General features: G+C 37.9%; 1 protein-coding gene and 2 pseudogenes across 9 annotated transcripts in view; all 3 read left to right on the top strand.

The window, feature by feature from the left end:
- The window catches only part of RPRD2 (regulation of nuclear pre-mRNA domain containing 2), a 95,889-nt gene that overhangs the window by 42,182 nt on the left and 28,010 nt on the right, over positions 1-25,697 (top strand). For 5 of the 9 annotated variants that reach the window (XM_055584413.1, XM_055584415.1, XM_055584412.1 and 2 more), the window contains exons 2-5: positions 5,594-5,723; positions 22,978-23,078; positions 23,925-24,002; positions 25,271-25,323. In XM_055584413.1, coding sequence (XP_055440388.1) covers positions 5,594-5,723; positions 22,978-23,078; positions 23,925-24,002; positions 25,271-25,323 — 362 coding nt within the window. The remainder of the gene's footprint in view (positions 1-5,593; positions 5,724-22,977; positions 23,079-23,924; positions 24,003-25,270; positions 25,324-25,697) is intronic. The other 4 variants (XM_055584416.1, XM_055584414.1, XM_055584418.1 and 1 more) reach the window with 1 other exon arrangement.
- Positions 1,379-3,529, top strand: LOC129655813 (protein-L-histidine N-pros-methyltransferase-like; annotated as a pseudogene).
- LOC129654782 (60S ribosomal protein L10-like) lies at positions 16,980-21,895 on the top strand (annotated as a pseudogene).

Below are 25,697 nucleotides of genomic sequence, written 5' to 3'. Positions count from 1 at the left end.
TTCTGTAAATTTTCATTTTCTCTAGTCCCAGACCACATTCAGATTTCTTCAGTTGATCCAGAAATGTGATTTACAGCTGACGTCCAAACCTGTATCCATTTCAGGAACACAGATTAGTTACATTAGATTGCTGTATACCTTGAGTCTCTTAATCTCTCCAGTAATAGTTGAGGGTGGGAATTCCCTGGTTAGAACTTTGTATTTTCATTGCAAAGGTCCTCAGTTCAGTCCCTGGTCAGGGGAAACTTAAGATCCCACAAGCCATGGGGCATGGTCAAAAAGAAAAAAAGAAAACAAAACTTTGGGATGATTCGTTCTGGGGAAAAGTAGAGATGAGGTGGAGAGGGGTCAGAATCTAACATGAATTGAATTTAAAATTTGGGGCTCTTTTCTATGGGTGAATAGAAAACACTGACGATTATGTAGGATAGGGTATCATAGAAAAGGAAAGTTCTTTGTGAGGTGTTTCTGGGTTCTGTGAGTAATTCATTAAAGGTAGAACTTTGAAGGGGAAGAGATGAGACTGGAAGAGAAGGTAAAAATCCAGAAAATGAGTGAAAACTAAGGTGTTTGACCTAGAGAGCATATTAAAAAGCAGAGACATTACTTTGCCAACAAAGGTTCGTCTAGTCAGAGCTATGGTTTTTCCAATAGTCATGTAATGATGTGAAAGTTGGAATATAAAGAAAGCTGAGCACCAAAGAATTGATGCTTTTGAACTGTGGTGTTGGAGAAGACTCTTGAGAGTCCCTTGGACTGCAGGGAGATCCAACCTAAAGGTTCCGTTAGTCCATCCTAAAGGAAATCCGTCCTGAATATTCACTGGAAGGACTAATGCTGAAGCTGAAACCCCAATACTTTGGCCACCTGATGTGAAGAACTGACTCATTTGAAAAGACCCTGATACTGGGAAAGATTGAAGGCAGGAGGAGAAGGGGACAACAGAGGATGAGATGTTTGGATGGTATCACCGCCTTGATGGACATGAGTTTGAGTAAGCTCTAGGGTTGTTGATGGACAGGGAAGCCTGGCGTGCTGCAGTCCATGGGGTTACAAAGAGTTGGACACAACTGAGCAACTGAACTGAACTGAAGGTGTTTGGACATTTTCTAATAAGCAGTTGGAAATCATTGACAGATTTCATATGAGAAATAATTGGATAATGTTTACATATTAGAAGATGAATTTGGCCAACAATGTATAGAATAAATTTGAGAAGATCAGGTCCAAGGCAAGATAAACAGTTAAGAGGTTATTGCAGTAGTTGTCCAGGTCAAAAGAGATAACCCAGCAAAGAGCAGTGGTAGGAAGAAAAGGAAAAGAAATAAATTTGGCATATATTGGAGACAAAATTGGTTGGACTTGCAGATTTATCAAAATGGGGTAAGGATTAGGTAGGGAGAAAGAAGAGCCAAAAAAGACTGCTGAAATTCTAGCTAAATATAAGAACAGTAAGAGATGGACAAGGAGGAAGATTATTAATAAAATATTGAGAAATCATATTGAGAAAGTTCAGGGTGCCTCTGAGATGATTGAAGTAGATGTCTGAGTTGACTGGTAAGGGAAATCAGACACGAAATCTATGGGTGTTGGAGTCATTGATACACAGATGGTAGTAGTTAAATGTGGGTAGTTCTGCTGATAGTATTCCATTTTCTGTTGACTGAGCGCTATTCTAAATGGTTTACATACATTGTTTTATTATTTAATTGTTTTAACAACCCATGAAGTTGTCATTTCTCAAAGGAAAAAAGGTAACATACAGAAGAGTTAGGTAATGTATAAGCCCCTAAAGCTAGTAAGTGACAAAGCCAGGAATGGAACAGACTGGTTTCGAACCTGAAATCTTAAAACACTGCACCTTGGGAAGCACCAGCATTTAAAGGAGGAGGATCACAGGCAGAGCTGCCTGTAACTGTACATGCCCGCCTGTGTATATATATGGAGGAGCAGCTAGAGATGTCAGAGGAGAAGTAAGAGTGATTAAGACAGAGACCAAAAGAGGGTTTATTAGATTATTCTGTGTACCAAAAGCCTGGTGGAAATGATACTTCTCTGTAGAAATAGCAATTTTGAAAAAACTCCCCTTGACCCTCTGCCTCGGCCCTGAAGGGGCTGGATGGGTGAGTTGGGTGCGATGGCTTGAGCCTGGGCAGCTGCAGCATTAGCTGGAGGCAGCGGCACGTCCTCCTCGCCCCGGTGGTGATTGGAGCGAGTGGCCGCGGCCCCTACCCTGGCCCCGGCCCGGGCGAAGCTGCTCGTGAGCTGACTGTGCCTAAGCGTGGCGTCCGTGTAGCTGGTGCGGAGGGTGTAGACCCTGTGGAACCCACTCACCCGCTCCCTGTAAATGAACATGATGAGTGGCCGGGGTGCCCGGCTGTGGCCACAGGCGGCAGGAAGGAGAACCACCGTGGTATGTGTGCAACAGAGAAATTAAGCTCCAGGCTGTGTCTGTTCAGAGTTACCTTGATCAAGGAACACAGATCTTCTTAAACAACAGCAGTGAGAAATTGGGCTGGCTGTTTATCCAGTTATATCACTCATTCACTTGTTTTTAGCCTGTTTATGTCTAGAACATCTATCAGTGGGTTGCTAGATCAGATCAGATCAGTTGCTCAGTCATGTCCGACTCTGCAACCCCATGAATCGCAGCATGCCAGGCCTCCCTGTCCATCCCCAACTCCCGGAGTTCACTGAGACTCAACGTCCATCGAGTCGGTGATGCCATCCAGCCATCTCATCCTCTGTCGGCCCCTTCTCCTCCTGCCCCCAATCCCTCCCTGCATCAGAGTCTTTTCCAATGAGTGAACTCGTCGCATGAGGTGGCCAAAGTACTGGAGTTTCAGCTTCAGCATCATTCCTTCCAAAGAAACCCAGGGCTGATCTCCAGAATGGACTGGTTGGATCTCCTTGCAGTCCAAGGAACTCTCAAGAGTCTTCTCCAACACCACCTGGAAAGAGGCTCAATGTTTGTGTTTTCACCAGATCAGTTTCAGAGACTGCTTAAAATTAACCGAGACTGGAAAACCCATAGACTTCTTGATTTAGGTGCTGGAGATGGAGAGGTCACAAAAATCAGGAGCCCTCATTTTGAAGAAATTTATGCCACTGAGCTGTCTGAAACTATGACATGGCAGCTACAGAAGAAGAAATACAGAGTGCTTGGTATAAATGAATGGCAGAAGATAGGGTTTTAGTATGATGTCATCAGCTGCTTGAATTTGCTGGACCATTGTGATCACTCTCTGACTTTGTTAAAAAGATATCAGAAGTGTCTTGGAGCCAACCAGAGGCAGGGTCATCCTTTCTTTGCTCTTTATGTGGAGAACGTAGGTGGCAAATGGGATAAACCATTGGAAATTTTGGAAATCAAGGAACAGAATTGGGAAAAAATAGTCTGCCTGATGTTTTCAGAAAAGCTGGTTTTGTTATTGAAGCTTTCACCAGACTGCCATAGCTGTGTGAAGGCGACATGTATAATGACTACTACGTTCTGGATGATGCTGTCTTTGTTCTCAAACCCATGTAAACATGTGAAGGTTGAGGTCTTTCGAGTCCATCCCAAGAATGTACACTCTGGAAGAGGGTCTGTGTGTTCAGTTAAATGAAAGGAGGACCTTTGGGGACTGCCATTCTAAATATCATGTAGGATTTTTAAAAGCCAAAATACTAATTATTACCTTGTAGTGTGTAAAAGGAATGTTTTTTAAAAAACAAAAAACCCACCTCTTCGAGGATTTTTAACTCTTACGCAATTATGTAGGTCACAGTCTGATTATGGAAGATATTTTTTATACTTAATTGCAGTAGGGACTCATTCCCAAAGCAATAGTCATGACTTCACAGGGAAATAGTAAATGTGGGTTGTTTGTAATAAAATGAAGACTGGGCAATAAATCTGTCTTTCCAGTTGCAAATACTGGTTATAAAGTATAGCCACTGATCCTCTTTCATGTTTAGAAATTCTGTCATTATTCAACAAAATTTTTTAATCATGCTAATCTTTTTTTGGAGGTGGGGGAAAAAAAACTCGCCTTTGGGTTTAGTAAGTTGGAGTTTATTGGTAACCATAGTAACTGCCGTGTGAGTAAGTACAAAAAAAAGGTAGCTCCTATAATTATGGAGTTACTAGAAATCAAAGTGGAGACAGTGACTATATAATACTCTTTCAGATCCCTAAATCTGAAAGATCTTAACCGTCTCAGCTAAGTTGATTTGGATTGGTTTAAATATGGGTACATTTTTTTTTTGTCGGAGCCCTATGGCATATGGACTTTTAGTTCCCTGACCAGGGATCAAACCTGTGCCCCCTACATTGAAAATGTAGACTCCCAACCACTGGACCACCAGGGAAATCCCCATGGATACATTTTTTGAGAGAACATAAGTTCCATCTAATGATTTCTGCTTCTCTGAAATAGCATATTAAGGTTATCTCCTAAGAGTGAGAAAGAATGTGGTATACATAAGGGTGCATCATAAGAGTGGTAAAAGTTTGAAATAGGTCTAACAGCAAATTAGAGAAGATGCTAATTAAAGACACGTGGAAGGAGGGTCCAGTGAGGAGGAGACTGAATTGTTTCAATACTCTTGGTGTGATTTTTCTTTGGCAGAACCCAGGGACAGAAATAGAGGTGCAGTAAAGGCATTCAGTTGGATTGATCCAGATTTAGGATTTTGTTGAATACATGTGATAGGCTATAAACTGTAGGGAGAATGAAAAGTATATGAAGGTTTTAATATGAGTGGTTTAGATAATCAAAAAGACTCTGGAATTGGTAGAGAAAGAATTGAGTACTAGAAGAGACTATACATGAGTTAGAGAAAATAAAGAGACCTTGATGAAATTGAAGGACAGATACAACAGAGTGGGTGGTTGTGGTCAGAAAGGGTGATTTGAAAGTGTAGAAAGAAGTGGTTCTTGGAGGTCACTGAATTTGAGGTTGAAACTAGAAAATGTGATGAATCATCCATATGGATATTAAGATTGTTCAGAATAATGATGAAACTTGGGTTTGCTTGGCTCAAGGTTCCAGATAGTAAATAGATTGGGCCTTGCCTTGGAGCTTTAAAAAAGATTGACCGAGGTATGTTTTGGGGCTCAAATTACTTATTTCCCAGGACATTCACCTGGTGATGAAAGTGGCAGCAAGCCTCTCTTCCAGTAGATGGGAAGGTGAAAAGAGTCTGTCTACAATAATAATGGAAAGGAGGTTAAGCAGTTTGTCTAAGGTCACATTCTGATTGGATCCTAAAGCCCACAGTCCTTCCACTAACCCTGGTGTCTTTGCAACAAATTGAACTACTTCAGCTCAAGTTTTTAATCTTCCCAGATGTTTGGGAGAACAGTTTGTCTTATTTTAGCTTCTCCAAAGTTAATGTATTTTTTAGTGCCAAACATATACAAAGTAAAGTGGAAATCTGCTCAAAGGAACACTTTGAACAGAAACTTAACCTGAAACAGTCAAGGTTTTTAGGCATTAGGTTCAGTAAATTGATCCATTAGTTCGTTTGTCTGTTTGTATTTGGAGTAAGTTACACTAAGTATAACTTGACTAATTTGGTTTTCTTTATTGTCTTTTCTCATCTACAGCTGCCTATCCCCACCGTTTGAATCTCTTTTACCTTGCCAATGATGTCATACAGAACTGTAAAAGGAAAAACGCGATCATATTCCGCGAATCATTTGCTGATGTACTTCCTGAAGCAGCTGCTTTAGTGAAGTAAGTAAATTCTCACTCTTCTTTGGGATCTAAGCTTAGAAAATTTAGAATTTCAATTTCCCATCCTACCCATTAGTAAGAATTATAAAAGTTGCACATGCTTGAAGATTCAAGGGTATTTTGTCTCTGTTGTTCGTTATAATTTTTTTGGTAATATACATATTTTTCTTTTAAAGAGTTTTTCTTCCCTTTTTGAAAACTTGTCTGTTATCTATGCTCTGCCTGTTTTCTCCTTATTTGACCAGGAGAATGTATCTCCTGTTCATACTCTCTGATTGTACTTCTTTCTGTTTCTTCTGTTTTGTGATTTTTATATTTTTCCATTTTTCTTACAGTCTTTCTGAAATCTTGCCCTCTTCATGAAATCTGTGTAATTAGGAAAAATGAAAATATTTACTCCTAACTCCATATTAATTTACTCCATTCTTAGCAAAATTGTATCCAGCATTTTCCAAAGTGCTGGAACACTCGTATTTGATCCTATTTGCCCTGTATTAATAGTGTTTTTCTTGTGTTTCATGCATATTTGTAAGTTGTTTGCTTGGTGCAAGAAGCACACACATATATACACAATTGAAGGACAAACAGTTATGTGGAAAAATAAAAGTAGCCAAATATTTCCTCAAATTATATACTTGTTGTGATTGTGTGAATATATGAATATTCTATTTTATTGACCCATTTCTTAGTATTAACCCAGTCACAATGGAATGATCCTTGTCCTTTCCATTGGATTGTAAACTTGAGATGGTCTATTTTGGTATCACAAAAGATTAAGATGTGGTCTTACTTTTAGATACTAAGTAATAAAGATTTATACACATGTCAGAAGAACATAAAGTAATAACAGTAATAGCACCTACCTTTATTGAACATTCATAATTGACCAGATACTTATACAAAGTGCTCTGTGTACTTCAGGTTGTTTAATCCTGAGAATAACATTTAAAGTGGCTACTACTATTGTCCCTGTTTTAAGGAGAAGAAAACTGACTTAGATTGCGTAGCTTGCCTAAGCTCTCACAGCTGTAGGGGGGCCGGGTCGGGGGTAGTGGTATTTGGCAGAATTCCTACCCAAGCCTATCTAGACCTTAGAGCTTATGTTCTGTGCTGCCTCTTTACATATTTAAATTCAGTATAATTTTGAGTAAACAAAGCAGTGTACTAAATGATCTCCACTTATGGTTTCTGCTGTAAATATCATTATAGTCTGGAAAACTTAACCTAGTGTTTCTTAGACTTAGGTTTCATGACCTAGTTCATGGATTAATATAGGGTTGCCAGCTTTTGTTTTACCATGTAAAGATATTTTTATGAACAACTGCTTTGTGTACAGTCCTTTAAAATAAAATTTTAAGCTCCAAAAATGTTTTCAACTCAATGGAGGTTATCTTCAGAAACCTGTAATAAAATCACTTAATGGTGAAATAGTAAAAGCATTTCAGGACAGCGGTGCCCTTTATCATCATTACTATTCACCATTAGGTTGAGATTCCCTTTATTTCTAAATAAGTAAGAAGAAGAATGCATTTAGAAGAGATAGAATTATCATTATTGGCAGATAATATGATTACCTATATCAGGGGTGGGCAACCTTTTCCTATAAAAGACCAGATAGTATTTTAGTCTTTGCAGGCCATAGGATCTCTATTGCCACTATTCAACTCTACTATTCTATCATGAAACCTGCCATAGACAATACATAAGCAAATGGTTATGGCTGTGTTCCAATAAAACTTTATTTATAAAACAGGCAGCAGACCAGATTTGGCCTGAGGTTTGTAGTTTGCAACCCCTTGGCCTACATAGAATCCAGAGATTATTCAAGAGAGTTCAGTTAAATAGCCAGATTCAAGTTCAACATAGAAAAGCAGTAGATTTCCTGTGTATGTTAATAGTAACCAATTAACAGTGTGATTAGGGGATTTATGGAAGGCTTGCTTCTGCCATGAAGCATAAAGGCCACCTTTTCCCTGTAAGTTTGGTGGTGGGCCCAGTGCATCTTTGTGGGCCTCTGCCAGTGTTGAGTAGTCATGGACTAGCAACCAGTTGTTCGTTTGTTTGTTTGAACTACTTTTGTATTGTAAAAACTAAACATTCCAAGGACAAGACACTTAACATCCTGATAGAGAAACGAGCAAAGAATGGGGACAGGCAGAAGACATATAAATTAAAGAAAAGAATTTTCAACTCAACTATACAAAGAAATAGAAGTTTAAATGCAACTTTTCACACTAATCAAAAGAGTGGAGTTCTTTTTACTAATGGAAGCCAGGCGTCTCTGTACTGCTGGTGAGAGTATAAATTAGAACTTTTCTTGAAAGCCATTTGGCAGAATTTGTTCAAAGGCTTTAAATGATCTGTCCTCCAGAAATTCTCGAGTAATTGAGAGCCTATAAACTCTCCATCCTCTTTGACCCAGGAATGTGACTCATAGAAATCTATCTTGAAGAAAAAAATCAGAAATACAAAGATTGTCTTCAAAGGATGTACATTGCAGAATTTATTGAAGTTGGAAACAAATGGTTAAATTGTGATTATTTTCTTTTAAATGTAATTAGGGAAAAAAGATTCTTTTTGCAACACAAAATAATGCCTCCTGCTGCTGCTGCTGCTAAGTCACTTCAGTCGTGTCCGACTCTGTGTGACCCCATAGACGTCAGCCCGCCAGGCTCTCCTGCCCCTGGGATTCTCCAGGCAAGAACACTGGAGTGGGTTGCCATTTCCTTCTCCAAAATAATGCCTCCTGTCCCCCAAGTAAAGGAAACCTTACCCAAAAATAACATAAAAAGTATGTAAAGCTTTTACAGAGAAGAATTTTTGAACTTTACTAAAGGATATTAAAGAAAATATGTGTAAATGAAGTGATAGATATATAATTTTGAAGGGAAAGATCTGGTATTGTTATTCTTTCCCAAAATGTAGACTATAAATTCATTGTAATCACAGTCAGAATCTCAATAATATTTAATGTAGAAGGATAAAATATCCAAGATGATTATTTATAAGAACATTGAAGTCAGAGCTCCCCTGTCATTTATTTGTATATATTTTAAAACAGTAATAGAATCAAGAGTAGAAGACTGTTATGAGTGAAACAATATATCCTCACTTATAAAGAAATTGATTGTAATATAGTGTTAGTTGCACAGTCGTGTCCGACTCTTTGCACCCCTATGGACTGTGGCCTGCCAGGCTCCTCTGTCCATGGAATTCTTCAGACACGAATATTGGAGTTGGTAGCCATTCCCTTCTCCAGGGGATCTACCAGATCCAGGGGTCAAACCCCAAGTCTCCTGCATTGCAGGCAGATTCTTTACCATCTGAGGTAAAGTATATGATAAATGAGAGGATATTAGGATATGAGCTTTAGTATTCCATAAATAGCTGCATCCTAACCACCACTACCCCCTTTTAAATTTCTGTTCACAGTTACACTTTGCAAATTCATTTCTCTTAATTTAAGGCTATCATTTTAATCGCTTTAATTTAGGAGGGGCAAATGTTTAGAAATTCCAGGCAGGTAACCTAGGTGAGTGAAGTGGGTTGATTGTAAGGAAAAATCCATCTAAAAGGGACAGCAGCTATTCAGCTCTAGCCTATGGCCGTAAAGAAACATAACTTCAGTGTTAACATATGTTGTCAGACCTTCCAAAAAACTTTGTCATTTTTAAGCTAGGTCAAAATCTAGATTCGTATATGAAGTTTCCCAAATTTTAAATGTGTGAAACTAAGTCATATTCTAAAAAATTTATTGCTAGCCAAACAAAATATATCTGAGAAGTAAATTTTAGGGTTACAAATAAATTTTAGCACGTGGGTGAATTTGCAAATACAAAATCTGCAATTAACGAGAATCAGCTATATTTAGAAATCTTAACAAAAGATGTATAAGATCATGTTGAAAAAATTATAAAACATAATTGAGAAACAGTATGGAAAACTGAAACAAATAATTCGTGGATAGGGAAGACTCAATATTTAATGATATCATTTCTTTCCAAACTGATTTATAAGTCCAGTGCAATCTTAATTAAGATCTTAATAGTTTCCCCCCATTTTACAAATTTATTTATTTGCTTTTGTACAATTTATTAATTCCTGGAACATATGTTGTGTATTTACTAAGTGCTTCGCACTGTTAATGATCTGAGATTTAGACAACGAATAACACACGGTGTAGCCTGGACACAGCATGAGTAGGGGGACCAGTAATGTGATGACTGCTGCAGTGGAGTTATCTCAGCTTGCAGTGGGGGCAGCTAAAGTACAAACTGATTTTGAATTTTGTATGGAAGTGCAGAGAGCTCCCTCTTCTTCCCCCACGAAGAAAAAGCCGAGAAACTCTTGAAGAGTAACAAGGTGGGAAGACAGGCTCTACCAGGTTTCAAGACTGGTTATAAAGCTGTGATAAAGAAAGCAGAATTATATTTGCCCAGAGATAACCAAAGAAAGCTGTAGAACATAATACAAAGTCAAAAACGGACCAGTGTATATGTATACTTGGTTGCTGTGTGAAAAAGAACTTTTTCATAATATTGCTGGGGCAGATTTGCTATATAGGAAAGATTAGATCCTGTGCACATCATACACAAAAATCAATTGCATATATTAAATACAAATACGAAAGAGCTACAGATCTTTTGGAGACAACATAGGAGATTGATAAATTCAGCTACATTAAAATGAAAACCTACCATTTAATTAAAAGACACTATAAAGAAGGAAAAGACAAGCCACAGAGTGAGAAAAAATATTCTGCAGTCAACAAAAGATTTATATACAGAATATATAAAAAATTACAAATAATAAGAGAAAGATAATATATTAAAGATTTTAGTTATAACTGGCTTATATGAGAAATCAAGCCAGAAATCGTTTAAATACTTATTAATGACTTTTTAAAACAATAAGTGTTAATAATCAAAACTTACAGTTTTAATAGTGTTTTTTGTTCTTGCAGATCTCTTTAATATCTGGCTTAATAGCAGACAGCTGTATTTTCTTACCTCCTTTTGCATTCAGTTTGTTTTGATAGCACATGTCATGTAGCCCTAGAATTGCTGAAATATATCATTACATATCATATACATTAAGTCCTGATCAGGAGAGAGAAATCACATACCAGTAATTTAAACAGGGAAAATTTAATATAATGGATCGTTGAGGGGCTTTTCTGCCAGTCCAGTGGTTAAGACTCCACGCTTCCAATGCACGGGGTACAGGTTCAATCTGTGGTTAGGAAACTAAGATTCCACATGCCACAGGTGTAGCAAAATAAATTTTAAGAAGCTTAACTTTGGAGGGAAAAAAGGACCGTTAAGTAGGTAAAAGGTAGCTAACTACTAGAAAGAATAAAATAACTCTTAAGGTGATATGGAATAGTATGTGCTGAAAGCAGCTACTACTTCTGAACCTGAGGGAAAAGTAAATAACTACCCCCACCCTAACCCACTCCAAGCTGAGATTCAGACCTCAGGAAAGAGTAGATGGCTGTAAGAACATGCTGCCTGTCACTAGTGGTTTAGAAACAGGTCAGAGAGCACTCACCACTGAACTACAAGAGCTGTGCTGAAATGCTGCCAGGGTACCTCTGTGCTGATCCACTTGAAAATATAACCCTGAAAGAGGAATCCCTACTGCTTCTTCCAGCTTCTCAGTGTCACTCCAGGGCTCTCTGTTGGCAGAATCCAACTCTGAACCAATGGGAAATAGAGTTTTCAGTGTCTGGCCCCAGTACAAAGAAGGACGTGTTGGAGCTTAGAGGCAATAAAGCAATAACTTGCACACGTACAAATCTTTAAGTCCACCAGTACAAACATTAGCAAAATTGTGGCACAGTGGAAGCTCTCTTATACTGTTAGTTTTGAGGGTTGATTGGTATAAAACAACCTCATCTTTTTTTTTTTAAGTTTGTTATATATACCCTGTGATCTTGTAGTTCCAACCCTAAGCTTTTAAAAACCCTGAGAAACTTCCATATTTGCAGCAAGATCATTGGAAGGGAATTTTTAATACCAACTTTGTCTATGGTAATAAAAATTTGGGGGAATTCCGTGGCAGTTCAATGGTTAGGACTCCATGCTTCCACTGCAAGGGGGCCAGGTTCAGTCCCTGGTTGGAGAACTAAGACTGCAAACCACACAGTCCAGCAGAAGAAGAATAAAGTGAAAACCTTAATTTAAAAAAAAATTGGAAACACTTTTTACAGTAAGGTGAATGAATTGTGGCATACTGGAATATCAAACAGCAAAGAAAATTAATGGATTTCAGTTATATGCAATGATATAGATAAATCTCACAAAATACTGGTTGGAAGTACAAAGGAATATTTCTGTATACATAGTATGAATCCATTTATATAAAGTTCAAGTTTGGCAGAAAAATAAACTTGTTTATACTTCAGCCAGTCAGTTCAGTCGCTCAGTCATGTCTGACTCTTTGTGACCGCATGGACCTCAGCACGTCAGGCTTCCCTGTCTGTCACCAACTCCTGGAGCTTACTCAAACTCTTGTCTGTTGAGTCGGTGATGCCATCCAACCATCTCATTTCTCTGTCATCCCCTTCTCCTCCTGCCTTTGATCTTTCCCAGCATCATGGTCTTTTCCAATGAGTCAGTTCTTTGTATCAGGTGGCCAGAGTATTGGAGTTTCAACTTCAGCATCAGTCCTTCCAGTGAATATTCAGGACTGATTTCCTCTAGGATGGACTAAAGGAACCTTTAGGTTGGATCTCCTTACAGTCCAAGGGACTCTCAAGAGTCTTCTCCAACACCATAGTTCAAAAGCATCAATTCTTCAGTGCTCTGCTTTCTTTATAGTCCAACTCTCACATCCATACATGACTTCTGGGAAAACCATAGCTTTGAGTAGATGGACTTTTGTTGGCAAAGTAATGTCTCTGCTTTTTAATATGCTGTCTAGGTTGGTCATAACTTTTCTTCCCAGGAGCAAACATCTTTTAATTTCACGGCTGCAGTCACCATCTGCAGTGATTTTGGAGCCCCCCAAAATAAAGTCTGTCACTGTTTTCCCTTGTTTCCCCATCTATTTGCCATGAAGTGATGGGACCAGATGCATGATCTTAGTTTTCTGAATGTTGAGTTTTAAGCCAACTTTACACTCTCTTCTTTCACTTTCATCAAGAGTTTCTTTAGTCCTTCTTTGCTTTCTGCCATAAGGGTGGTGTCATTTGCATATCTGAGGTTATTGATACTTCTCCCGGCAGTCTTGATTCCAGCTTGTGCTTCATCCAGTCCAGCATTTCGCATGATGTACTCTGTATAAGTTAAATAAGCAGGGTGACAGTATACAGCCTTGTTTATACTTAACCTATTTTTAAAACAAAATTAAGGAAATAGGTATAAAAGTCTAGGTAAATGGTAAATTTACACAATCCCTTCCATCCCAGGTAAATGGAAGGGATTGTGATCTTGAAGGGACCCACTCAGGTCCTCTAGGTAGCCAGTAGTGTATTATTTCTTGACCTGGGTTGTGATTACATGGGTATTCACTTTTTAAGTATCTGTTAATATATATCATATGTAATTATATATTATATGCAGCTTTTCTGTAAGATTTATTTGGACTAAACAGTTTTCAAATTACAATTTTAAGTAAATGACTTTAAGAAGTTGGTTCCCTTTGAAAATTGAATTGGCAGCCTGGTAGAACAAATTATGTAGTTAGTCATAGAGCAGTACAGTATTCCCAGTTAGGTATCAGTTCTGTAAGATTTTATTTATTCTATCCCTTCACCTTTCTTATAGATCTAGTATCCTCAAGAAGTTTTCCTTTCCTAACTTGTTTTTCAAATTTTACTTAATCTTTTTTTAAATTTAAATGTATTTATTTTTGATTGGAGGATAATTGTTCCATAATACTGTGTTGGCCCTGCCATATATCAACATGAATCAGCCACAGGTACATGTATGTCCCTTCCCTGTTGAGCCTTGCTCCCATCCCCTACCCCACCCTTCTTGACTTTTCTTCCCCAGTCTGGATTAAGCAGGTCTTCTTTGCTATCATTATACCTACCGCTTCTTTTGTCATAGCCCCTAACACACCACTTTATAATTGATATACTTGCTTTTTGTCACCAGTTTCTATCTCCCAGACTTAGAGCTTCTGCTCCCAGCACAATGCTTGTCACTTCATAGGTGGTTGGTTAGCTTGATGCATGGATGGAAATACCATGGAGTGCTATAAAGCTGTGTTTCTTAGGTATAGGCCTAGTTATTCATTGGTGGGTCCATGGATATAGTTTAAAGCGTCATTGGATTGTCTAAGCATATTGAATATCATCTGTATGATTACCTTATTAGCAGTTCTGTGAGTCATTTTCAGTGGCTCTATTGTGTGTTTGTATTTTGGTATAAGACAGTATTACTTTATCAGAGGCTAATGAGGAAAGGTTAAAGGTAACTTTAAATAATTGTATCAGTTGAAGGCACTAATAATTTTAGCATACACTAAAGAAATAAATTTGTAGTAGTTCAAATGGATAAAAATGGTGAAATAACGGAATGATAATGGTATTAGTGGTCTTAAAAAAGTTTCAAACAATGTATATAGTATCATATTTGCATTGCAATTTGGTTTCAACAAAATATCAGTTATAACTTTAAATCAGTGTTTATATGAATGGTATTTACTATATTTTTGTTTAATTTGAAAATTTTGACTTGTAGTTGTTGAAGAACTATAAAATGTTTTCCAGAGAATCATATAGGGTAAAAAGATATAGAGACTTTGTGATCATCTTCATAAGCAATCCAAGAGAATTTACAGACTTATGAGGGTTCAGTGAGGTTGCTGAATACAAATCAACATACAGGAATCAGTAGCATTTCAGTTGGAGAAGGCAATGGCAGCCCACTCCGGTACTCTTGCCTGGAGAATCCCAGGGACAGGGGAGCCTGGTGGGCTGCCGTCCATGGGGTTGCACAGAGTCAGACACGACTGAAGTAACTTAACAGCAGCAGCAGCATTTCAGTATGTCAGAAATAACCAGTTATAATAAAATGATATTATTAACATTAACAAAAAAGCTCTAGATACCTAGAATAAAAGTGTGTTTAGACCTTTATGGAGAAAACTGTAAACTTTCAAAAAGATAAACATTCAGCATATAAATACAGTACACTTTAATCAAGTTCCTAATAGGATATTTTAAGAAATTTGTTATACTGATTGTAAAATTCATATAGAGGAGTCAGTGTCTTAGGAGTAGCCAAAACTGTTGATAAAAAGCAAGTAGGGGACTTCCCTGGTGGTACAGTGGATAAGAATCCACCTGCCGGTGCAGGGAACACAGGTCCAAGCCCTGGTCCAGGAAGATTGCACATCCCTCAGAGCATCTAAATGCTTTGTGCCGTAACTCCTGAGCCAGTGCTCTAAGCCCTTGAATCACAATTGCTGAGGCCTGTGTGCCTGGAGCCTGTACTACACAGCTAGAGAAGTGAGCATACTGAGAAGCCTGAGCACCTCAACAAAGAGTAGCCCCTGCTCACTGCAACTGGACAAAGCCCACAAGCAGCAGTGAAGACCCAGTGCAACCAAAAATAAATAAATTTAACAAAACAACCAAGTAGGTCTTAACCTATGAAATATCAAGAGTTATTATTTGGTTTAGTTTCTAATACATGTTTTTAGTGATATTGTGTGTGAAGGGATGATGGGATGGCTGAAATAGCTCTGCCTATAATGATTTCATGACCTGTATATTTGACAAAATGAATAAAAAAGTGAAATTATTCTCAATAAAAATCTGATATAGGGAAAAAATAATTATTATTTGGTACAGTAATTAAAAGAGGATGATATTAATGCAAGGATAGACAAATAGATTTAAGGAACAAAACAGAGAGCCCACAGATGCACCCATACCTATATGGGACCAATGTAAATGGTAGAAGTCACATTGCAGTTCATTGGGGGAAAGATGCAGTCTTCAATAAGTGATTCTGGGACATGGGCTTTCTGTGTGGAAGAAATAAAATTAAATGTTTCTCAATACCGCACACAAAAGCATATTCCAAATGAATTACTCTGATATATAAAATAAAACTTTAAAATGTTAGAAGAAAATGAATATTTTCCTGACTGTAAGGGTTAGTTTAGAAAGCTCTTAAGACCTAAAGAACAGATAATAAAGAAAAGTATAAATTTAATTACATCAAAATTAAACTGCATTATAGAAGACACCCTAAAATTAAAGACAAGTGACACACGAGGGAAAACATGTTATAGGCAAATAAAAAAGATACATTTTTATAAATGGGGGTTATTTTAGGCTATACAGAGCAGTGCGTTTTTATTTATTTTTCTTTGGCTGCACTGGGTGTTTGTCACAGAGTGTGTAGGCTTCTCATTGCAGAGCAAGGGCTCAGTATTGTGGCTCGTGGGCTTCTCTTGTTGCCGTGTGTGGGCTTAGTTGCCCGGCAGCATGTGGGATCTTAGTTCCCTGACCAGGCATAGCACCCGAATTCCCTAGATTGGAAGGTGGATTCTGATTAAGTATTGACTACTTGCTCCTTGAGTTGACCCCATTATTTGGTCTTCCGTTTGGTCAGTTGGCAAATATTTAAGAAGCTTCAAGATACAGCACATTACTGTAATGGTGTACCAGAAATAAGATATTGATAAAGAAAAGATATTCCCCTGAGTGAGGCACAAGATTATGCTGTTTGGTTCTGGTTGGTTGGTTGGTTTTGTGTTGTTCATGTTTGTTGTTGTTGGATTTTGGCCACATGGCTTGTGCCCGGTTCCCCAACCAGGGCTTGAACCCCGGGCCCTTGGAGTCTTAACCACTGGACTGACAGGAAATTTCCTTATTCTGTTTAACTCTGATAGCTGGGCACCTCTTCTTACATTCTTCATCAGCTTTGTGCTTTACTTTTTTGTTTTGAAAGTGGTCCGAGGCAAGGGTTGCTAGTATACAAAGCATCTATTCAGCATCCTAGCAATTGTGCAAATCAATAAATTTTTTTGTTACTTACAAGTCAAACAGCAAAGTTTATATTTAATTATTTTATGATGTGTATGTGGTAGTAGTTGTATGTTCTGTAGAAATTGAGGTTGTGATCAGTAATGGCTGAAATAGAGGTCTAGAATTACAAGGTAAGTAAAACAGCTATTCTGGATTTTTTTTTTTTTTTTTTTTTTAGTTGAATTTGTAAATTCAAGAGATGGTTATATTGTGGGAGTTTGAGAGTTCTGTGTTCGTATAAATGAAAAACAAATCTAGCCAAAATTTAAACCTAACAAATTATCTAGTAAAAATAATTTTACAAATGAAGAAACCTAGTTCCCCAAAGACTTCTTACTAAAACCAGAACTAAAATGTCTAGTTTCATCATCTCATGCTTTGTTTACTATATTTTACTCTAGTCTTATTTATATGATTTTCTATCAATTGCTATTTCTCCAGCGTATTTTACTTGAGGATTTTGGTGAATAGCTATTGGGACTTCATAATGAATAGTTGGGTTTGAAAATGACAAAGTCTAGTTGTCATTCATTTACTATGTAGTGAACAGCTTGTAGATGCTGAAGAGCTCAGTTCAGTTCAGTTCAGTCGCTCAGTCGTGTCCGACTCTTTGCGACCCCATGAATCGCAGCACGCCAGGCCTCCCTGTCCATCACCAACTCCCGGAGTTCACTCAGACTCACGTCCATCGAGTCAGTGATGCCATCCAGCCATCTCATCCTCTGTCGTCCCCTCCTCCTCCTGCCCCCAATCCCTCCCAGCATCAGAGTCTTTTCCAATGAGTCAACTCTTCGCATGAGGTGGCCAGAGTACTGGAGTTTCGGCTTTAGCATCATTCCTTCCAAAGAAATCCCAGGGCTGATCTCCTTCAGAATGGACTGGTTGGATCTCCTTGCAGTCCAAGGGACTCTCAAGAGTCTTCTCCAACACCACAGTTCAAAAACATCAATTCTTCAGCACTCAGCTTTCTTCACAGTCCAGCTCTCACATCCATACGTGACCACAGGAAAAACCATAGCCTTGACTAGACGGACCTTTGTTGGCAAAGTAATGTCTCTGCTTTTGAGTATGCTGTCTAGGTTGGTCATATCTTTCCTTCCAGGGAGTAAGCGTCTTTTAATTTCATGGCTGCAGTCACCATCTGCAGTGATTTTGGAGCCCCCCAAAAGAAAGTCAGCCACTGTTTCCGCATCTATTTGTCACTGAGTTATACATTTAAAAAATGATTAATGGGCTTTCCTGGTGGTCCAGTGGTTAAGAATCCATCTGCTGATGCAGGTGACACAGGTTTGATCTCTGGTCCAAAAACATCGCACATACCACAGGACAACTAAGCTGGTGTACCACAACTATTAACCCTGCGCAGCGCCCCCTCCAAAAAAAGACATTAAAATGGCTTAAAGAGGAAGACTTGACACCATAAAACTTTAAGAAAACATAGACAAAACATTCTCTGACATAAATGTTTTCTTTAGTCAATATCCCAAGGCAAAAGAAAATAAAAGCAAAACTGGTGTAATTAAACTCAGAAGCTTTTGCACAGCAAAGGAAACCATTAACGAAAAGAAAAGACAATTTATGGACTGGGAGAAAGTATTTGCAAGTAATGTGACTGACAAGGGTTTATTTTCCAAAATATAGCTCATTCAGCTCAATTTAAAAAAAACTGTCAAAAAATGGACAGAACGCTTAAAATTGTGTTTTCTCCAAGGACAACATCCAGATGGCTAACAGGCACCTGAAAAGATACTCGACATCACTGTATTAGAGAAATGCAAGTCAAAACAATAGTGAAGAATCACCTCACACAGAGCTGGTCATCATCAAAAAGTCTACAAATAATAAATGCTGGAGAAGGTGTGGCGAAAAAGGAACCCTCCTATAGTGTTAGTGGAACTGTAAATTGGTGCAGCTACTATGGAGAACAAAAAGTTCCTTAAAAATTAAAAGATAAATATTCCCCAGTGTTCATAGCAGCACTGTTTACCACAGCCAAGACATGGAAACCACCTAAGTATCCATCAGCAGATGAATGGATAAAGAAGATACAAGTTATAAATGATACAATGAATTTATTTACAAAATAAAAACAGATTCACAGGTATAGAAAACAAATTTATGGTTACCAAAGGCAGAAATGGATAAATAAGGTTCAGATTAATAGACAGACTCTGCTATATATAAAATGGATAAACAACAAGGTCCTACTGTATAGCACAGGGAACTATATTTGATACCTTGTAATAACCTATAATGGAAAAGAATAGGAAAACAAATATATATGTGTGTGTATATAACCAAATTACACTGCTTTACACCAGAAATTAAAGCAACATTATAAATCAATTCTACTTCAATTTTTCTTAAAGAAAGAAAAATATATTAGGAAGCCAAATCAAAAGGATTATACACCATGGTCCAGTGTGAGATACCTTCCAAGGATGCAAGGGTGGTTCATCTGTAAATCAACATAATAATCACATTAACAAAAAGAATTAAAAAACATGATCATCTTAATAGAGGCAGAAAAAGCATTTGACAAAATTCAACACCCAGTTATAAAAACTCTCAATAAAGTGGGTACAGAAAGAACATCTTTCAGCATAACATTATAGGCAGTATATGACAAATCCACAACTAAAATAATACTCAGTGGTGATGAACTGAAAGCTGTCCTAAGAATAGGAACAAAGCAATGATGTATATACTCTTGCCATTCTTATTCAACATAGTATTGGAAATTCTAACCAGACCAATTAGGCAGGAAAAAGAAATAAAAGGTATTGGAACAGAAGTATAACTGTCACTATTTGTGGATGACATGATTTTATATAGTTGTTTACTCACTTAATCATGTCCAATTCTTTAGTGATCTCGTGGACTGTAGCCCACTAGGTTCCTCTGTCCCTGGAATTTCCCAGGGATTGAATCTGTGTCTCCTGCATTGCAGGCAGATTCTTTACGCTGAGCCACCATGGAAGCCATAATTTTGTATAGAGAAAATTTTTAAAACTCCACCAAAAGCTTATTCGAAACAATAAGCAAATACAATTAACTTTCAGTATACAAAAGTCAATTTCATTTCTGTGTTAACAATGAGATAGCAGAAAGGCAAATTAAGACAAAAAGCAATCCCATTTAGAATCACAACAAAAAAGAATGAAATACCTAGGATAAATTTAATCAAGGAGGTAAAAGACTTGTGCACTGAAAACTGTAAGACATTGTTGAAAATAACTGAAGACACAAATAAATGGAAAGATATTTCAAGCTCATGGATTGAAAGAATTAACATTGTCAGGTGTTCATACTACCTAAAGCAATCTATAGGTTCAGTGCAATCCCCATCAAAATCCCTATCAAACATCAAAGGATGTTTTCCACCAAAATAGAAAAGAAATTCTAAAATTTATATGAAACCACAAAAGAACCTGAATAGCCAAAGCAATACTGAGAAAAAAGAACACAAAACTATAGGCAGGCATCACATACCCTGATATCAAATGATACTACAAAGCCACAATAACAAAAAACAGCATGGTATTCATAGAAAAACAGTTTCTGTACAACAAGGAAAACCATCAATAAAACAGAAACATAGCCTACTGAATGAGAGAAGAGATCTGCAAATCAAATATCTGACAAGGGGTTAATACCCCAAATATAAACAACCCATACAACTCAACAACAGAAAAACCAATAACTCCCTTTAAAAAAGGAGCAGAGGAGCTGAATGGAGATTTTTTCCAGAGAAGATATACAAATGGCCAGTAGGCAGATGATGTTGAACATTACTAATTGTTAGGGAAATGAAAAAAACCACAGTGAGATATCACCTCATACCCATCAGAATGACTGTTTTCAAAAAGGCATGAAATAACAAGTGTTTGAGAGGATTTGAAAAAAATGGGATCCTCAGACACTGCTGGTGGGAGTGTAAATCCATGCAGCCACTGTGGAAAACAGTATGGAGATTCCTCAAAAAATTAAGAATAAAACTACTGTATGGTCTGAGTATTTATACCAAGAATACAAAAGTACTGATTGGAAAAGATTTATGCACCCCTGTGTCCATCACAGCATTATTTACAATAGCTAAGAAATGAAAACATTGTAAATGTCCATTGATGGTTGAATGGATAAAGAAAAATGTGATATATATATATGTGTGTATACACACACACACAAAAATGGAGTACCACTCAACCATTTAAAAAAAAGATGATCTCTTTCCCTTCGGCTCGCCACTGAAGATCCTGGTGTCGCCATGGGCTGCCGCCCCACCCGGTGTTACCAGTATTGTAAGAACAAGCCTTACCTAAAGTCCTGCTTCTGCCGAGGTGTCCCAGATGCTAAGATCCACATCTTCAGCTTGAGGCATAAGAAGGCCAAAGTGGATGAGTTCCTACTCTGTGGCCACATGGTGTCAGATGAGTATGATCAGCTCTTCTCTGAAGCCCTGGAGGCTGCCCATATTTGTGCCAACAAGCACATGGTGAAAAGCTGTGGCAGAGATGGTTTTCACATCCAAGTGCGGCTCCACCCCTTTCACGTCATCCACATCCACAAGATGTTGTCTTGCGCTGGGGCTGATAGACTCCAGACAGGTATGCGAGGTGCCTTTGGAAAGCCCCAGGGCACAGTGGCCAGGGTCCACATTGGCCAGGTCTTTAATGTCCATCCGCACCAAGCTGCAGAACAAGGAGCATGTGATTGAAGCCCTCCGTCGGGCCAAGTTCAAGTTCTCTGGCCGCCAGAAGATCCACATCTCCAAGAAGTGGGGATTTACCAAGTTCAACGCGTATGACTTTGAGAACATGGCGGCAGAAAAGCGACTCATCCCAGACGGCTGAGGGGCCAATCCATCCCTAATCGTGGTCCCCTGGACAGACGGCGGACACTGCACACACGCATCAGCGCTGTCCCCTCTTTGATCAAGCTCACCAATAAACGCCAGACGGCTGAGGGGCCAATCCATCTCTAATCGTGGTCCCCTGGACAGACGGCGGGCACTGCACACACGCATCAGCGCTGTCCCCTCTTTGATCAAGCTCACCAATAAACGCCAGACGGCTGAGGGGCCAATCCATCTCTAATCGTGGTCCCCTGGACAGATGGCGGGCCCTGCACACGAGCATCCTCGCTGTCTGCTCCTTAATCACGCTTACCGATAAATGCTGTTTCCTGTCCAAAAAAAAAAAAAAAAAAAAAAAAAAATGAAATCTTGCCATTTGTGATAACACAAATGGACCTTGAGGATATTATGCTAAGTGAAATAAGTCAGGTAAAGAAAGAGGTCCCTTATGTTTTCACTCATATATAGAATGTGTTTTAAAAATAAAAATAAATAACCAAACACACACACACATAGACACAGAGGACCAAGTAGTGGTTACCAGCGTGGGAGGATGGTAAAGTGTGAAGTGGATAAAGGGAGTCAGCTGTATGGTGATGGATGGAAAATTAAACTTTGATTATGAGTATGCTCATGAATGTATATAGAAATATAAGGTACTCATGAAACATATAAACCAGTAGTAAAGTTCAATATGTCATCCATAACCTCATTTACCAATAAAAAGTGTCGAACAAGACTTTTTAAGATTTTAGCCCTAGACATCAGAAAAAAATGTTTTAAAATAAATATGAAAAGACATTTGGAAAATAATTTTTTAATTAATTTTTATTTATTTATTTTTGGCTGTGCTGGGTGTTGGTTGTGGCGCACAGGTCTTCACTGCTGTGCACTGTGTTTCTCTAGTTGCAGTGGGTGAGAGCTGCTCTAGAAGTGGTATGTGGCCTGCTCCTTGCAGTGACTTCTCTTGTTGCGGAGCAGGGCTCTAGGGCATGTGGGCTTAGATGCCCCACAGCATGTGGGATCTTAGTTCCCAGACCAGGGATGGAATCCTGATTCCCTGCATTGGGCTTCCCTGGTGGCTCAGCTGGTAAAGAATCTGCCTGCAGTGTGGGATACCTGGGTTCGATCCCTGGGTTGGGAAGATCCCCTGGAGAAGGGAAAGGCTACCCACTCTAGTATTCTGGCCTGGAGAATTCAATGAACTGTATAGTCCACGGGGTCAGAAAGAGTCGATACAACTGAGCGACTTTCAGTTTCCCTTTCCCCTGCATTGGTAGGTGGATTCTTAACCACTGGACCATGAGGTAAGTCCCTGGAAAATAATTTTGTTGACAACTTTATTTTCATATTTCTAGTTTGAGACGCAAGTTTAGCACTTTTATGTCTCACTTTTTCTTTCTTCTCAGGGATCCATCTGTCTCTAAATCTGTAGAACGAATCTTTAAAATCTGGGAAGATAGAAATGTATACCCAGAAGAAATGATTATGGCATTAAGAGAAGCTTTGAGTAAGTATCCTTTCTCTCTGAAAAGAAAGTTTGAATCATTATTCAGTCTTTAAAATTATATGTATTTTACAGGTCCAGTCCTTTTGCTTATTAATGAAAGACAAAGCTTGGGATATGGCCTTATTTAAAATTAAATAACTATACAAATCTGTTTGCATTAATTTAAGTAGAATGGTTTGAAGAGGGTTGAATTTTGGTTTTTTTGACTAAGAAAAGGCAAGCATATTAAGTGATGATCATTAATTAATTTTCTCCATTTGTTTTACTTTGGGTGCTTTAAACTATTCATCTTTTGCGTTTAATAATTACTGCCCTGTCCTCTTACTTTTGGGAGAATTTTTAGACAAGGTTTCAGTTTTCACTAAATTATTTGATACATTAATCATATATTGGTATTCTTCAGTCTCTTTTACTTTAGATTTACAGTAAGTTTTGTACAGGTGTTTTTAAAAGTATTTAGTTTCTATGTATTAGATTCGTGTAATAAAGCCAGTGAGTAGAAGTTGGTGATATTTGATACCATGACTGTAATTTGACTAGAAATTTGCTTTAAAAATAGCATCTTCTAAGAAGCTGTTAAATTCTTCATTTGAGTGAGTTACCTAGTGTTTTTAAACTTCCTACCCTATTCTTCTCCAAATTAATTATTTCTTTGATACAGAAATCATGTTTATTTGACAGCTTCTTAGATCTGGTGGGTGTTTTTATCTTTTTGTAAAAATAAAAGAAAAGGAAAGAAAGAAACAACACACAGTCTCGGATTGCCTTTTTTCAACTTTGACACTGAAGTGGACAGACAGAACAGCTTCCCATAACGCCAGATTGCAAAACTGAAATGTTTTCCAGGTACAACTTTCAAAACTCAGAAGCAGCTGAAAGAAAATCTGAACAAACAACCGAATAAGCAGTGGAAGAAATCACAAAGTAAGGAACAAAATCTCAACTAATATAAATTACCTCCTCTTTTTGGAGCAGAAGAAAATGTAGACCATTTGACATCGTACCTGGCATAAACCATGGGCAAGCCTGTGTTTTCCAGGCCTGGGAGGCTCCCAGTGACTTACACTAACCAAGCCATCATGGAGTTACTTCTTTAAAAAAAATAAAAATACTTTTAAACAAAGGAAATGCAGAAAAAGGGTTTAAATGTGTGAAGATTCAAGAGTAGTTGGGGGATTGGAAGAAGAAAAAAATACATGATAGTGCCCGGGGTACCTTTAAGGTTCAAAGCTATGTGAAGTTAGAGGCAGCTGGCATTACAACAGAGCTGAAGAGGAGACTAGGCGTTAAGAAGCATTTCTGTGGGAGCCATGAAATCCTTCAGATTTGGGGAGATACTCTACCAGATTAGACATGGGCCTCAAATCCTGGCCAGAAGCCATTCTCTTAACAGGAGCTCCTGCTGTGTTTATCATGTTTACCCAGCATGAGATCATGGGAGTGGAATACTGCATGTGATAGGCTGCTGTGGGCCAAATTGAGGAATGTTGAGAAAGATTTGAAGGTGTGGAGGGAACAAGGTAAAAGACAGACTTGGGAGGTGAAACAAGACACTTGGGATGGTTTTGCTCCAGCAAGCATGTGATATTCATCATGATTAAGGGAGTCCTTTCACATCCTTTTGGTCATAAGTTGCATGCTTAGGAACAGCAAGAGTCGTCATTTCAGCCAAAGTTCAACCACAGTAGTATTGTACCTAGAACTTTTCCTGCCTGTTTTTGCTTTGAATTGAGTCAGCAGAAAAAAGAAATCCAAAACTAAATACATAGGAATAGAGTTGATGCTTGGAAGTAAATTTTCTTCAGCCAGTGATCAGAATTAATTGGATGTCCTGCTCCTGGACACCTTTAATTTGAGGTGTTAAGGTCCTGTTACACTCAGTCAGAATAGGCAGAAAGATACTTCATGTATCTCCAAGTCAGTAATTCTAGGACTTCAGACTTACAGGGTATATTGGAGGTAAGTAGGTTAAACCTATCTAAATAGTACATATTTTTATACTGACCATGCTTGGGAGTTTTCAGTTTACATATCCACTGTATGTTCTAAGAGTTATACTATGATTTAAATTTGCATGTTTGACATATATTCAAAGAGTATATACCCTCAACTATAAAGCTGAAAATTTCCCTAAATAATTAGTCAACATTTTTTGTCTATATTCTTAAATAACCTTTTGTTTAATTCAACAGCATCCACGAATCCAAAAGCTGCTCTCAAGTCTAAGATAGTTGCTGAATTTCGAGTAAGTTACAGAATATGTCCCATGTGCCAAAGTATTATCCAACCCTTTTGTGTTTTAGTTTTCTGTATAGTTCATCTTGTAAGATTTCTTTTTATTGAATTATGCATCCATTATATTTTAAACATATTGAAACTCTCTAAAACTCAAGAGTTTTATCTGTATGCCAGCTGAAGTCTGTATTAAACCCGAAGAAGAGGTTCATCTTCCTATGAAACTATTAAATTAAAATTTACTTAAAGTTAACATACTAAAACTATCTAATTCAAATTGAAAGAAGAGATAAATGGATCTTTGCCTGTTTCAATCTTAACTTTATATCCATAAATTATCTTTGAATAACATGAAAAAGATCTTTTAAAGTATATAACTGAAAA

This window comes from Bubalus kerabau, chromosome 6 (assembly GCF_029407905.1).
Source record: "Bubalus kerabau isolate K-KA32 ecotype Philippines breed swamp buffalo chromosome 6, PCC_UOA_SB_1v2, whole genome shotgun sequence".
In the NCBI taxonomy this organism is placed as follows: domain Eukaryota; kingdom Metazoa; phylum Chordata; class Mammalia; order Artiodactyla; family Bovidae; genus Bubalus; species Bubalus kerabau.
This window is presented reverse-complemented; position numbering and strand designations above follow the sequence as displayed.